This window comes from Podarcis raffonei, chromosome 1, assembly GCF_027172205.1.
Source record: "Podarcis raffonei isolate rPodRaf1 chromosome 1, rPodRaf1.pri, whole genome shotgun sequence".
NCBI lineage: Eukaryota > Metazoa > Chordata > Lepidosauria > Squamata > Lacertidae > Podarcis > Podarcis raffonei.
The window spans coordinates 131,899,960-131,913,784 of record NC_070602.1 but is presented as its reverse complement, the minus strand read 5'-3'; the positions used below and the strand labels follow the sequence as shown (position 1 = coordinate 131,913,784).

Sequence of the window (13,825 nt, the reverse complement as noted above, 5' to 3'; positions counted from 1 at the left end):
TCCCCTTGTGAAATGAAACGACCCTCCCCTCTCTTTTCCTCACCCCCCCCCCCACCGGAGCAGATTTTATCAGTGGCACATGGGGAAAAGAGAGGAAGGAGAAGCTCTCCTGCGCAATACATGGGGCAACTTCACTGGATGCAACCCAAGTTAGTGGAACCTAAATCTCACCAGAATCTATGGGATAAACTGGTGATGACAAAAGTTCCATTGATTCCAAAGTGACTGAAGTTCAACTATGTTTAGATCCAACCCCAAAACATGTGGGCTTTCCAGGAAAACTGATTATAGTAATCAAGTTTTATAGCTTAAATGTACTAACTCAGAGAAAATTAAATCACCATAGAAGCTGAAAGCGCCATCACCACAAAGCCCAGAATCAGGCATATTTGACACCCATACATACCAGCCCCTCCTCTCCAACCACCCCCACCCCCAAAATTATAAATTCAATCAGTTACAGATGCTTCATGTAAATATAATTTATTCCATTCTATTTTTCTAGAGTTTACCTCTGGGCTTCTCAACACTGGTGTTTTGGCTTGGGGATGGATAATCTGAGGCACAGCCACCAGAGTTTCAGGAAGGTACAGAGGAAGAGAGGGGAAATCCTGGAATGTCTCAGAGTCTTTCACTAACAACTGCTGCAGCTGCTCCTCAAATCTAGGCCAACAAAGGCAAAGGAGAAAAAGAATGGGTAAATGATCATACTCTATCCATTGAAGGAGCTGCTCTGGCTGCTTATATGCTATTGAGACAAGTTCAAGGTGTTTGAACAGACGCAGAAAGCCACTAACCGCTCAGAATTTAGATACATGAGAAGACTGATGAGGAACGCTCTCCTGCCACCACAAGAGGGGAGAAGGTATTCTCAGCAGAGGCATTCTAATTGTGGAATTCCCTCGCCCCTCAAAATGGCTGGCACTCACCCTTATTAGGTTTTGGCAGCAGCTTCTAGTCAGGACTTTGGCCGAGTTTGACCGCCTGCTATACATATTCATTGCCTATTGTTCTGTGTCTTTATGTCAGAGCTAGTTCCACTGTGATTCAGCACAGAAACTCATAGAGATGAGCAGTAAGGTTGATTCTTTCTTCAGAGAGACAAAACCCAGCAGGAACTCCCATGGGCAGAACTAACCCAATGAAACAGCTGCTAGAACTGAGGATCTGAGCCGCCGCCTTCCCAACAGTCGCAAGTTCCTTCCAGGAGGGGCTCTCTGTGCCTTTTATTCTGCTACATGTAACACCCTCCTGTTCTTGGGGATGGAGGAGAGGGGAAACAGTGGAACTGGCAGGGGGGCTGGGAATGTTCCAGCTGCAGCCTGGTCTTCCTCCTCAGCTGCCTCACTCTACTTGAACCTCTTGCTCGCTCAGCCTCCAACCCATCTGTCCCCACCTTCTTCCTGTAGCTTATCTTCTGCATCCCACCAACCTCTCCTGGTTCAGAGCCTTGGAGCCACTCGGATGTTTCCTTAGGGGTTCCCCAGCTGTAGACTCCCACCACTCCTCCTTGTCTAGCCAGACTCTGACTATTTATTTGCTGGTTTTAAATGTTTCCTGTTTTAAAACTCTGATATAACGTATTGTGGTACAGTCATGACTTTTAGTAACAAAGAGTTGGTAGGAAACTTCAAATAAACAAACGTTTTCTTCTTTGTGTAATGGTACGTTTTAAATTTTCAGGGGAAACAAATACTTGTATTTTCCAGTTACAGATAGGTAGCCGTGTTGGTCTGCCATAGTCAAAACAAAATTTTTTTTTCTTCCAGTAGCACCTTAAAGACCAACTAAGTTAGTTCTTGGTATGAGCTTTCGTGTGCATGCACACTTCTTCAGATACACTACTGTATATCTGTATCTGAAGTACAGTGTATCTGAAGAAGTGTGCATGCACACAAAAGCTCATACCAAGAACTAACTTAGTTGGTCTTTAAGGTGCTACTGGAAGGGAAAAAATTTTTTTGTTTTGTATTTTCCAGTTAAGTTTCCTATCTGTACTCTCCAGAGGTACATGACGCTTGCAATAGTGGTTCCAATAAGATCCTGGAGGCAGCTCACCCTTCAACTCACAGGACAGCAGTGCTTTTTTCAGCTGGGGCGCACAAGAACGCAGTTCTGGCACCTCTCAAGTGGGCCCATTACCCCAAAACAGGTCAATGCTCACCCCAACCTGCTTCTGACCGTTACATACTTCTGAGAAGCCCTAAACCAACATTTCAAGTCAAAATGGAAGCTGGCCATTTTTTTTAGATTTAAGACTCCATCTAGCTCCTAGCCATGATTGGTCAAGCTATGGAGCCAATTTGTATTTCCTTTTCTTCAATCTATCTCTCCTGTGTAGTGGCAGCAGCCTTTAAGCTTTCCAGCTAGCCTTCTACAGTTGCACATGTGCACATTTGCCCAAGGGCCCTTCCGAGCTGCCCCAGGCACCCTCCTGAGTCTAAGAGAACAAGGGAGGCAGGGAGCATTTGTTTGACCTGCACTGGAACAAACCAACTACGGAGACAGCTTGCCATAGTTTTTAGCATCTTTGTAGGAGGTGAGCATGGCTGTTGACAAACCAGTATCTGTTCAGGGCTGCCCCGAGTCACCTGACGACCTTCATGGTGAGTTCCAGCACCTATTTTTCTTGAAAAAATAAAGCACTGCAGGACAGGATACCTAAACTTATGTCTCAGCGCCAAAATGAAACACTCCCAAGAATGAAAAACACCCAATTATGATATTGCCTGTATTCACAAGCTGTGCTACGTACCGTGTACATCTAACTGGCTTAAAAAACCTCAAGCCACAGACCATGGTATCCTCCCAGAGCGGCTGTGTGTGTTGGGAGTGGGGAAGAGGCTGAATGACAATGGTTTTCGCAAAGCTCTGGGGCCACTTACAGAGATTAAGAATTGTGAACTATTACTCAGCACCATCATGTTAACTTGTGGGGTCCCACAACTTACAAAAAGGAGAAAAACTTTTACCTCCTGCTCTCTGTTTTCTCCTGTTGCAACTTGGCAGACAGGTACTCAGGGAGATGATCCGCTTCTGAAATGGCCTGTGTTAGATCTCCTCCACTGGAAATACTTAGTTCTTTGTTGTTCACAGTTTGCTGGCTGGCACAATATTCCATTGGAGACAATGAATGAGAATATGGCTTAGCAAAAGACTGAGTTTTTATTTTGGACCTAGGCAATGAAAAATATCAAGCAAAGGGAATTATTTGCTTTTACCAGAATTATGAAATATCAGTAAGTATAACAGCACCTCTACTGGAACTAGACCAAAGTTTCCATCTAGCCCAGCACGCTATTTGCACAAGTGATCAAAACAGTGTTAACAAGTTCCATTTAGCTGTATCTTAGATGAATACATGAATCATATATCCAATAGCACATCTTATGTAAAGTGGGGCACAGGTGGCGCTGTGGTCTAAACTACTGAGCCTCTTGGGCTTGCTGATTGGAAGGTCAGAAGTTTGAATCCGCACTATGGGGGTGAGCTCTCTTTGCTCTATCCCAGCTTCTGCCAACCTAGCAGTTCAAAAGCACACCAGTGCAAGTAGATAAATAGGTACTGCTGCAGCTGGAAGGTAAACGGTGTTTCGGTGCACTCTGGCTTCTGTCACGGTGTCCCATTGCAGCAGAAGCAGTTTAGTCATGCTGGCCACATGACCCAGAAAGCTGTCTGCAGACAAACACCGGCTCCTTCGGCCCGAAGCAAGAGGAACACCGCATCCCATAGTCGCCTTTGACTGGACTTAACCGTTCTGGGGTCCTTTACCTTTTACTTCTGTAACGAAGTACTTTCCTGAATCTACTGTCAACCAGTTTCCCTAGATGGCCAAGATCTAGTATAATGACAGCAGACAAAAACCTGTTTTTCCTCATTGTACATAGTTATATAAAACACTATCCTCTCTGCCACTTGGTTGTCTGTAAAACTAAAAAGCTCTAAATATTTTAGCTTTCATTGCAGCGAAGATAGTCCAATTCTTCATTTGTTTAGGTTGGGGTGAGAGTCCTCTTTGGCTCTGGAGGACAGATCTTTATCTGCCCCATCCTTGTTGGCCAACTCATAACATCCTTATGCCAGCATGACTGACAGGTGAGTTGTCCTGCAAAATCCCTCACATGGGGTTCCCAAGCACCTGAATGACTGTTTCCTATTAGCTGCTTGGGAACTGCAGCGCAAAGGGAGTTTTCAGCCCTACTTTTGGGAAGCACTGAGCATAGGGTTGGCAAAGCATTTTTTCTCCTTCCCACCAGCTGATGGGGGAGCAGGGGAGAGAGAAAGAAGCCCTCATTTTGCAGCCATCTACTGCACAGAGAAGTTCTCCTTCATGTAGCAGATGCTGGCAAAATGCTGCAGGAGCAGAATACCTTCCCACCTCCCATCAGCTGATGAATGGTAGAAGCAAACCTTGCTCACTATAAGCTCCCAATTGTTCCTTTGAAGCCCCATCTCTGCCTTCCCCACACCTGATGTCTTGTCTCTACATCAAATGCAACTTGAGTGGCTGTGGGTTTGGGGAAAACAGTCTTGCAGGTCAACTTAGGATCCTGGCAGGCCAGGTTTAGCCCATGGGCTGCAGCTTCCCCATACCTTCCTGATTCTACAATGTCTTTTTCAGATTCTAGCCAGAGCTGCAAATCCACAATGTGCTTCTAAAGACTCTTTCATTTTCCTGTCTGCTCAATGCTGAGGTTCTTGTCTGCACGGGCAGTTTGCACCATATCCACTTTTCCTATTTGTCTATCCCATCCTCTGATGGCTTCAGTGCTGCTTTCAAGTATGCTGTCAGATCATTCTTAGAGGCATAGAATGGCAGAGTTGGAAGTTGCCCGGAGGGTGACAGAGTCCAGCCCCCTGCAGGAAAGCATCCATGAGATGGCCATCCAACCTCTGCTTAAAAACTTAGCCTCCCTTAGAGGGTGGCGGACTCTCCTTCCTTGGAGGTTTTTAAGCAGAGGTTTGATGGCCACCTGTCATGGGTGCTTTAGCTGAGATTCCTGCATTGCAGGGGGCTGGACTAGATGATGCTCAGGATCTGTTCCAACTCTACAATTCTGCGTTTCTTTGTTAATTTTGCCTACTTAGCTTCTCTTGCAATCTGACGGCTCTGAGGTTACCACCATGCCTCTTGGCTCAAAATATGATTGCAAATGCGACTGGGCGGAGGGGGGGGGGCTTTTCGATCTCAGCTGCATAATCTTTTAGGATCCATTTTCAAATCAAAGTTTCAGTGTGTTTAAAAGGGGAATAGACATGTTTAAGAAGTTGAAGTTTTCAAATGAAGGTGTCATCCCACCCCAAGGGCACCTCTCTCACACAACCTTTCAATTATTGTTTGAAAGACAAACAATAATTATTCAATGCATTATTCAGCACAGCCACATTCAGATGCAACACTGGTCACAAAACATTACTAAACAAACTGGACTGTATGTGGGTGCCTATGGCTTGAACACTCCCTGCTCTGCTCATCTATTCCTCTGAGGCAACAAACACTCATTAAGCAGTCAGTGTTTGTTGCAGTTTGTTCAGGCTGTAATCTCACCTGAGATCCTATCTAATAAATCAGATGTTGCCAACTTGGCACCTGCAGGCACCAGGGAGCCGGCTGGTAAGGCTTCCAGCGGTGCCCTGGGAAAGTGCTCAGACTGTGAGCTTTCATTTTTGGAAAAAAGGAAGTTTCTAGCCCTCCTAGAAAGTTATGGGGCAAAATGTGCAGGTAACTTCTTAGTGACTTCTGTGACATGAGAGTGCTGTGGCTGCCTTCTGGCCTTTTCCTGACACTGAGGAATGCATCCTGTTGTTATTAGACAACAACAGCATCAGCATCTCCAAAATGGGGGCCAGCAGGATGTAGCTGACTTCCCATGGCAAGCATAAGATTGCCAGGGGTGGGGTTCTCTCATTCTGTGCTATGCCGTGCTCCTCCATGGCAGACATCTTGTCCCTGGCACCTCCAGAACACTCTCAAAATTTGAAATGTGCCCACAACTCCAAAAGGGTTGGCAACTCCTGCAATAAACAAACACAGCTCTATGGCCAGTGTTATATCCAAATACAGCTATTCTCACAACCTTCTCAAGATCTAATCAAATGGCTCAATCTGATGATATAAAGGTATTGCAAATACTTTCCAATCGCCTTCTGAAAATTTTTCTGCACCTCAGAACCTCAGTTTCTTGCAGCACTAAGTTTCAAACACATTCCTGATGATTTACAGAAATGAAATATCCTAAGCTCTACAGAGGAAGCTTGCAGGGAGAGAGGAAGATAGTGGTAACAAAAAGCAGTAACTTCAAATAATTGCCACAAGTACTGATTTCCAAAACTGGGCCAATTAGTTAGTTAAGGGGGTAGAATAACAGAGGTAGGCTGTGAGAGGCGAAAGTGTCAAAAAGGAAAGGGAAGAGGGCAGGGCTGCTAAAAGTCAAAGAAAAGTTAGACAATCTCACCATCCTTCACTTTGCTGGACTTCTTTCTGAGTTTTTAATCTGGCTTCTTCCCATAAAACAGGACGAGTGAATTTTCTCAATTGCTCCTCAGAAAAATATACATATGTCTGTCCATCTTTGCTCACTGCTTCTGTTAGATGCAAGACACACAGAACCCCCACATAAAATCAAAAGTAACATAGATTTTCCAGATTCAACAGAAGTTATCGTGAAATGAGGAACTCTGCCTCAGTCGCTCTAGAATGCAAACACTAAATGTTTGTTTGAACAAAACTGCTACCTTTTCCTTCTGCCCATGCGTTCAGTATAAGTACACTCATTCAGCAATTAAATTACTGGTACCAAGGAATAATCTAAAAGATTTGGAAGGGGAAATGACAGAAGGCCACTTGTTGCCACACATTGCAGCTGTAAGTACTCAAATGCAGCTTAGATGATCTATAGTTCCTTCTGCACAATGACACTTTGTTGGGTGTGAAGGCTGTACTTGCTTACAGAGAGCCCCTCAAGCTAGCAGCAACAGGCCACATAACAGAGACATACAAAGATCAGTCGTTGTGGCAATCCCAGATTTTAATTCTGACCACATATTGACTCTGGCAGCACTATGTCTTCGTTCACCTGCTCATCTTCCAATGTGATACATGGTACCATCTACCAACAACACATACAGCTACATAGGGCAAACAGTCCAGTCTCTATGCAAAAGGGTAAAAGGTAAAGGTAAAGGTACCCCTGCCCGTACGGGCCAGTCGTGTCTGACTCTGGGGTTGTGTGCTCATCTCGCTTAAGAGGCCGGGAGCCAGCGCTGTCCGAAGACACTTCCGGGTCACGTGGCCAGCGTGAGGAAGCTGCTCTGGCGAGCCAGCACCAGCGCAGCGCACGGAAACGGCGTTACCTTCCTGCTATAAAGCGGTACCTATTTATCTACTTGCACTTGGGGGTGCTTTTGAACTGCTAGGTGGGCAGGAGCTGGGACCGAATGACGGGAGTTCACCCCGCCGTGGGGATTCGAACCGCCGACCATGCGATTGGCAAGTCCTAGGCGCTGAGGTTTTACCCACAGCGCCACCCGCGTCCCTATGCAAAAGGGTAAATGGACATAAAACTGAGCCCCATATGCACTATGTATTCAAAGCAGCATCATACCATTCTAAACAGTCATGGTTTTCACCAAAGAATCCTGGGAACTGTAGTATATTGGAGCTACAATTCGCATAATAGTTCAACTACCAATCCATCTTCCCAGGGAACTCTAGGAATTGTAGCTCTCTGAGGGGGGTAGAGGCCTAGTAACAATGCTCAGCACCTTCAATATACTACAGTTCCCAGGATTCTTTGGTGAAAACCATGACTGTTTAGAATGGTACAATACTGCTTTATTTTTTTTAAAGAATATTTATTAAAATTTTCAATAATAATACAATAAAAATCAAAAAGAAAAAAAAGAAAAAATAACAAAAATACAAAAATAAAAATAATTAAAAACACATAAAGTTTCCGTTACTTATTTTTCATTAACTTATTTCCCAGACCTCCTCATACCTCCCTTTTTTGTATTCCAATTCAAATTGTTAGTTCAGCAAATCCTTATCAATAAATTTTAACCTATTTCTAAACCTTTTTTTTCCATATTCTCTTAAAGCATTACAGCAGGAAACCACTTAATTTCTATCCGACATCATTCTAACATTCATTAATTTTACAATATTTCTGTAAATAGTCTTTAAATTTCTTCCAGTCTTCTTCCGCTGACTCTTCTCCCTGGTCTCGGATTCTGCCAGTCATTTCTGCCAATCCCATGTAGTCCATCACTTTCATCTGCCATTCTTCCAGAGTGGGTAAATCTTGTGTCTTCCAATACTTTGCAATAAGTATTCTTGCTGCTGTTGTGGCATACATGAAGAAAGTTCTATCCTTCTTTGGCACCAATTGGCCGACCAAGCCGAGGGGAAAGGCCTCTGGTTTCTTCAGGAAGGTATATTTAAATACCTTTTTCATTTCATTATAGATCATCTCCCAGAAAGCCTTAATCTTTGGGCACGTCCACCAAAGGTGAAAGAATGTACCTTCATTTTCCTTACATTTCCAACATTTATTATCGGGCAAGTGATAGATTTTTGCAAGCTTGACTGGGGTCATGTACCACCTGTAAATCATTTTCATAATATTCTCTCTTAAGGCATTACATGCCGTAAACTTCATACCTGTACAATACTGCTTTAAACGTACAGGGCAAACAGGGCCTGGCCTTAGAAATGGCAATAAGTGCCAGTGGGGGGGACATTACAACCTTCCAAGGACACTCTGTGAATGATCTTAAAGTAGCCAACTTGAAGCAAAGGAACTTCACGGTGAGACTACAACATGAAATCACTGGCTTTAAATACAAAGGTGTAACTTGTGGACTGAATGGAGACAATGGATTTTTTTGAACATTATATGTGTTAATATGGGACGCAGGTGGTGCTGTGGTCAAAACCACAGAGCCTAGGGCTTGCCGATCAGAAGGTTGGCGGTTCGAATCCCCGTGACGGGGTGAGCTCCCATTGCTCGGCCCCAGCTCCTGCCAACTTAGCAGTTCAAAAGCACATCAAAGTGCAAGTAGATAAATAGGTACAGCTCTGGTGGGAAGGTAAATGCAGTTTTTGTGCACTGCTCTGGTTCACCAGAAGTGGCTTAGTCATGCTGGCTACATGACCCGGAAACTGTCTGCGGACAAACGCCGGCTCCCTCGGCCAGTAAAGCAAGATGAGCGCCGCAACTCCAGAGTCGTCCGCAACTGGCCTTAACAGTCAGGGGTTCCCTTTACCTTTATATGTGTCAATTGGTTTACCAATGCCAGAATGGCCGAGTCATTAAGAACTGTTCTGTGAATTATCACAGCTAAGTATGCAATTAGCACTGTACTTTTCCAGATTTCATTCACCCCTGACCTTTCTACACCCCCCCCATTCCATGTGTATATAGACCAGAAGTTACGATAACACTTCGCACATCCGAGGAAGTGTAACCCATGAAAGCTTATGCCATAATAAGTTTGTTAGCAAGGGATGCAGGCAAGACTCTTGGGGCTAGAGGCAAAGTTAATATATGCTAAACACAACTTAACACAGAGCATAGAAAAAAATTAAAAATGTAGAGAAGAGATTGTCCAGAGACATTTACTACCTGGTGTTATTGGCTTTTGTGGAGGTTTCCAGTCTCTCAATTTATGGTTAATGCATAGTGCCAAGATGCTGTCCCAAGGGATCTCTTCCACAGATGGGCCATTGTCTTCTGAGCTGGCATATTTCCTACTTTTCCACTTGAAGTAAGTTCTGCTCAGCAAATTCTCTACCTGAGACTGAAGTATCTCCTGGGTCTGAAGAGAACTGGTAGTCTGGGACAAATACTGGAAAATCATGGCACAAACAGGGTGCCAGGGAGCTGGTGGGCAGAGGGAAGAGAAGATACATTAAAGTTTATGCCTAACAATAACAGAAAAGAACTATGGCCAATGTTACAGCTCAGTTTTGCTTCGGTATTAGCTGAGCCAAAGCAGGCAAGAGAAGCCTCCCAAATCGGGCCAATAGCCCATCTAGTCTAGCGTCCTGTCCTCCCAGTGGCCAACTGTGGGAAACAAGCAGGACCTGAGCGCAAGAGCCCCCCCCCCCTCTTGTGGTTTCCGGTAACTATTCAGAAACATTCTGGCCCCAAAGTGTCAGGGCACAGCACAATTAATAATAATTACAACAACAGCAGAAACAACAAAAATAACAACCAGGATTCAACCAATGAGTCCTGTCAACATTTGTTGAAATAGCTGTTGAAATGTTAGGTCCATTTTTGCAAAGCAGAGCAAGAAAATATAGGGGGAGTTCCAAAGCTTCTTGCATCAAGATCTGGTACAGTAAGAATAAGGAAATCTTTCAGGTAAGTGGGCATAACAGAAAGATAGCTCTGTCCTTATGCACACAAACACACGTGTGAACACATCTGGGAAATGGCTACTTCCCAATTCAAAATTTAATTCCAGAACAATAAACAGACATGCAACAAAATACACAAAACATGACGGAAGCAAGGAATAACTTAAAGACTCTCATGATGAGAAAAAAATTCTTTCTAATACATTTTCTTTTGTAAAAAGCAAGACAATTATAATTCAGAGCATGTTATTTGTGTGTTACACAGCAGTCTCTCAATTGCTACTAGGCAACAGTACTGGTTAGGAGTTCTTACCACCCAAAGGAGGGAGATCCATGTGAGGGATCTGGAAGGAGAGCAGGGCTTTCTTCAGCCAGCCCAGATGGCTGGGGGTGTTCCACTGGAGATGCGGAAGCACTTTGCTGCCCCCGGGCTCTGCAAATTCAGGTACAGGCCAGGAGAGTTCACAGAGATCTTCTGAAGAGGCGACTTCAGCCAGGAACTGTATCACACTATTGTACAGCTCTATTATGGCACTTGGATCCTGAGAGGGCAAGCCAGCAAGGGATCTCTCCTTCATGTCTTGGTAGAAGTGCTTACTGAACTCACGGTCCACACCGTCTTCAACATACTGCATGAGTGTCTGGCAGTGAACCTTGTCTGAGCTCGGGCACTGAGCAACCAGCCACTGCACAGCTTCAGAGAGCTGTAGACAGAATTACACACGACAAATTCACTAGTTGACAATAAAGTGAAAATCTGTCACCACATTAAGGGAGTCAGTTCTGTTGATACATAAACGCTTTCAGTCCTGCTCTCAAACCCTGTCCTTCCCCCAACACAACGGAACATGAAGCTGAAAAAAACTTACTAAAAACAGGCTTCCACTCCCATGATCTACTAAACCAAGGTGAAAACCCTATGCTGACGATGCCTTTCCGTATTAGACAACCTTCCCTATTAGACAAGGTTCTAGTAGACAAGATCAACTGAGTATGGAATAATAGAAAAGGCTCATGCAATCGTATTAAGAGATGGTACTCCATCCTTCACAACCAACTGCTCCTGTGAGGACTGCCCAAAATCTCTGCAGTGATGGAAAAAGCCTGAGATAGGACTGGGAGCTGGAAGGCATCTACAGGGGCTTTCAATGGGGAATCTGGTTATCAGGTAGCCAGATGAAAAGCCTCCCTGCATTGAGTGTGGCATGTCAACAGCCCTGTGAGGTGGGTCAGACTGAGAGCAAGTGACCCAAGGTCATCCAGTGAGCCTCATGGCTGAGTGGGGATTTGAACCCTGGTCTCCCAGGTTGTAGTCTTGACACACTAATCAGCACAATGGTTTCTGCTTTGTTTTTGAGTTGCCAACCTACAGCTTTAAAATGCAACTGATAATAATACTCTCCCTGTGTCGAAAAATCATTAAACCCGGTAGGAGTATAAATTACAACCTCTCTGTTCTTACCTTGCTGGTACCTTGCAATCCATTCACAGAATCTGGAATGACAACTATGTTGTAACCTGAAATAAGGTTAGCCGAAATCAAATCTGGCAGCATCAGTCCTTTAAAAGAAACCACATTCCACTTTAGTGATACTACTCCATTATCCCCCTGAAAAGGCACAGAATTAAGAAGAGACAACCACACAGCTATTTTCCAAATGAAAAAACTGACTTAAAAAGCAATTACCCCCAAGTGCAGAAACTTCTCATACCTCCTTCTACATCTTTTTCTATGGCTTCATCCCCCTGACTTGGGACAAGAACCACCAGAGGGACGATTGGTTGGAAAGGTTTCGCCTGAAGGATCCGTTTGAGCTGCAGCAAGGCTGAAAGCCAATAAACCTCTTCCTCTACAACATCCTCACTGCTCACTCGAGGAGACAGAAGGAGAACCAGCCCCCTCGTGCCAAGCAGCTGCTTCTGGGTCTCTGGGTCATTCAGCTCCGAGGGACTGAGCGTCCCCTCCGTCACCTACACAGGGAAGGCAAACCAATAGGGGGAAATGTCAACAACTAAAAGCATCCCTGCCGGATCAGACCGACGGGTCCATCTAGCACAGCATCTTGTTTTAGCAGCAGACAGCCACAAGCTGGCCACAAGCACCACAGAAGGCAGAAGCCCTTCCCTGCTGCTTGCTCCAAAGCAACGGGCATTCGGTGGCAGACACCCCTGGATGTGAAGACGCCAGTCCGCTGTCCTGGCCAACAGCCGCTAATTGACCTACTCTCCATGAATAAATATACTGACCAAACAGTCCAATCTGTATAACAACACTGGGCAGTAAAAGTTAAACAAATTAATGGCTTACTGTTAATGTGCAGATGTATAATAGTTTTGCCTTTCCCACCTCGGGTGAAGAGAAAACAAACCAATAATTTCCTGACTTAGCATTATGTCTGAATGTGGGACTGCGGTCTGTTTTGCTCCAAGCAAACCACAATTGGAAGAAACCACAAATCATAGTTAAACGGTACTGAACATTTCTTTTAAAAAAATCAAAATAACAAAAAAATGCATTTAGAAAAATGTCTATGAAGAATACAGATGAAATACAATTGCATAATTTAATAATAATTAAGTATATGCCTCTGCCTCCATGGCAAATAGTTTTGTGGGTGGGTGTGTTAAATATCTGTGATTGTGTTGGGGTTTGGCCTCCCTCACTACTGGAATGAGGCTTCCATCAGGGCCCTGGGGGCCTGAAAAATCTTCCCTATCTAGACTGTGCAGGGCTTTATAAAGCAACACCAGCAGACAAAATGAAAGCCAATAAAGAACTTTAAGCACAGGAATGTGTTTGATACAGTGAGTCTGCCTTAACCAGGCTACTGAATTCTGAACTTTCAAAAGGCAGAGCTTTTGCGGTACCTCTCATGACAGTGACATGTAGCAAGCAATGTCTGAACTGACCTTGACGCACACACTGATACAAGCAGCCCAGTCATTTTTCATATGAAGAGAAGTATGCAATGCAAGTGTCTGGATTCCACCTTTCACCACAGACATATCTTCCTTCAAATTTTTACCAATCATAAGCTTAGCTTTCAACCAGTCTGCTATAATTCTGTGAACAGAAGACCAGATATGCTTTCAGTATAGCATCACAAATTAATTGTAAACTCTGCCACCACTTTAAAAAGTGACAAATATTTAGATCCTGTAAATAATAGTGTTGTTATCAGAGTGTGCTACTTTGTTGAAAGAAACAGACATCTTCATTAAAATATTCACAAACTATCTGCATGTTAATATAGTATCTACAAGAATCATATTTGAATTTACTTACTATCTATAGTCAACATTTTATACAAGCAAACAAGCAGGACTGCCACAAAAATGTTGCAATGGAGAGCGACCCTTATCCCTCTTTCAGACAGCCAACCATGACCTCCTTAAGCATATTCCATTACATCTCTCATTCACCTGGTTCTATGTACAAACACTCCACCCCAGCAAGAG

General features: G+C 44.1%; 1 protein-coding gene across 1 annotated transcript in view; it reads right to left on the bottom strand.

The window, feature by feature from the left end:
- Positions 1-13,825, bottom strand: part of MCM3AP (minichromosome maintenance complex component 3 associated protein) — a 49,232-nt gene that overhangs the window by 2,615 nt on the left and 32,792 nt on the right. The window contains exons 21-28 of the mRNA XM_053362492.1: positions 13,277-13,430; positions 12,079-12,337; positions 11,829-11,926; positions 10,680-11,070; positions 9,627-9,884; positions 6,456-6,585; positions 2,973-3,176; positions 513-663 (exon numbers count right to left, since the gene is read on the bottom strand). Of these exons, the coding sequence (XP_053218467.1) occupies positions 513-663; positions 2,973-3,176; positions 6,456-6,585; positions 9,627-9,884; positions 10,680-11,070; positions 11,829-11,926; positions 12,079-12,337; positions 13,277-13,430 (1,645 nt within the window). The remainder of the gene's footprint in view (positions 1-512; positions 664-2,972; positions 3,177-6,455; positions 6,586-9,626; positions 9,885-10,679; positions 11,071-11,828; positions 11,927-12,078; positions 12,338-13,276; positions 13,431-13,825) is intronic.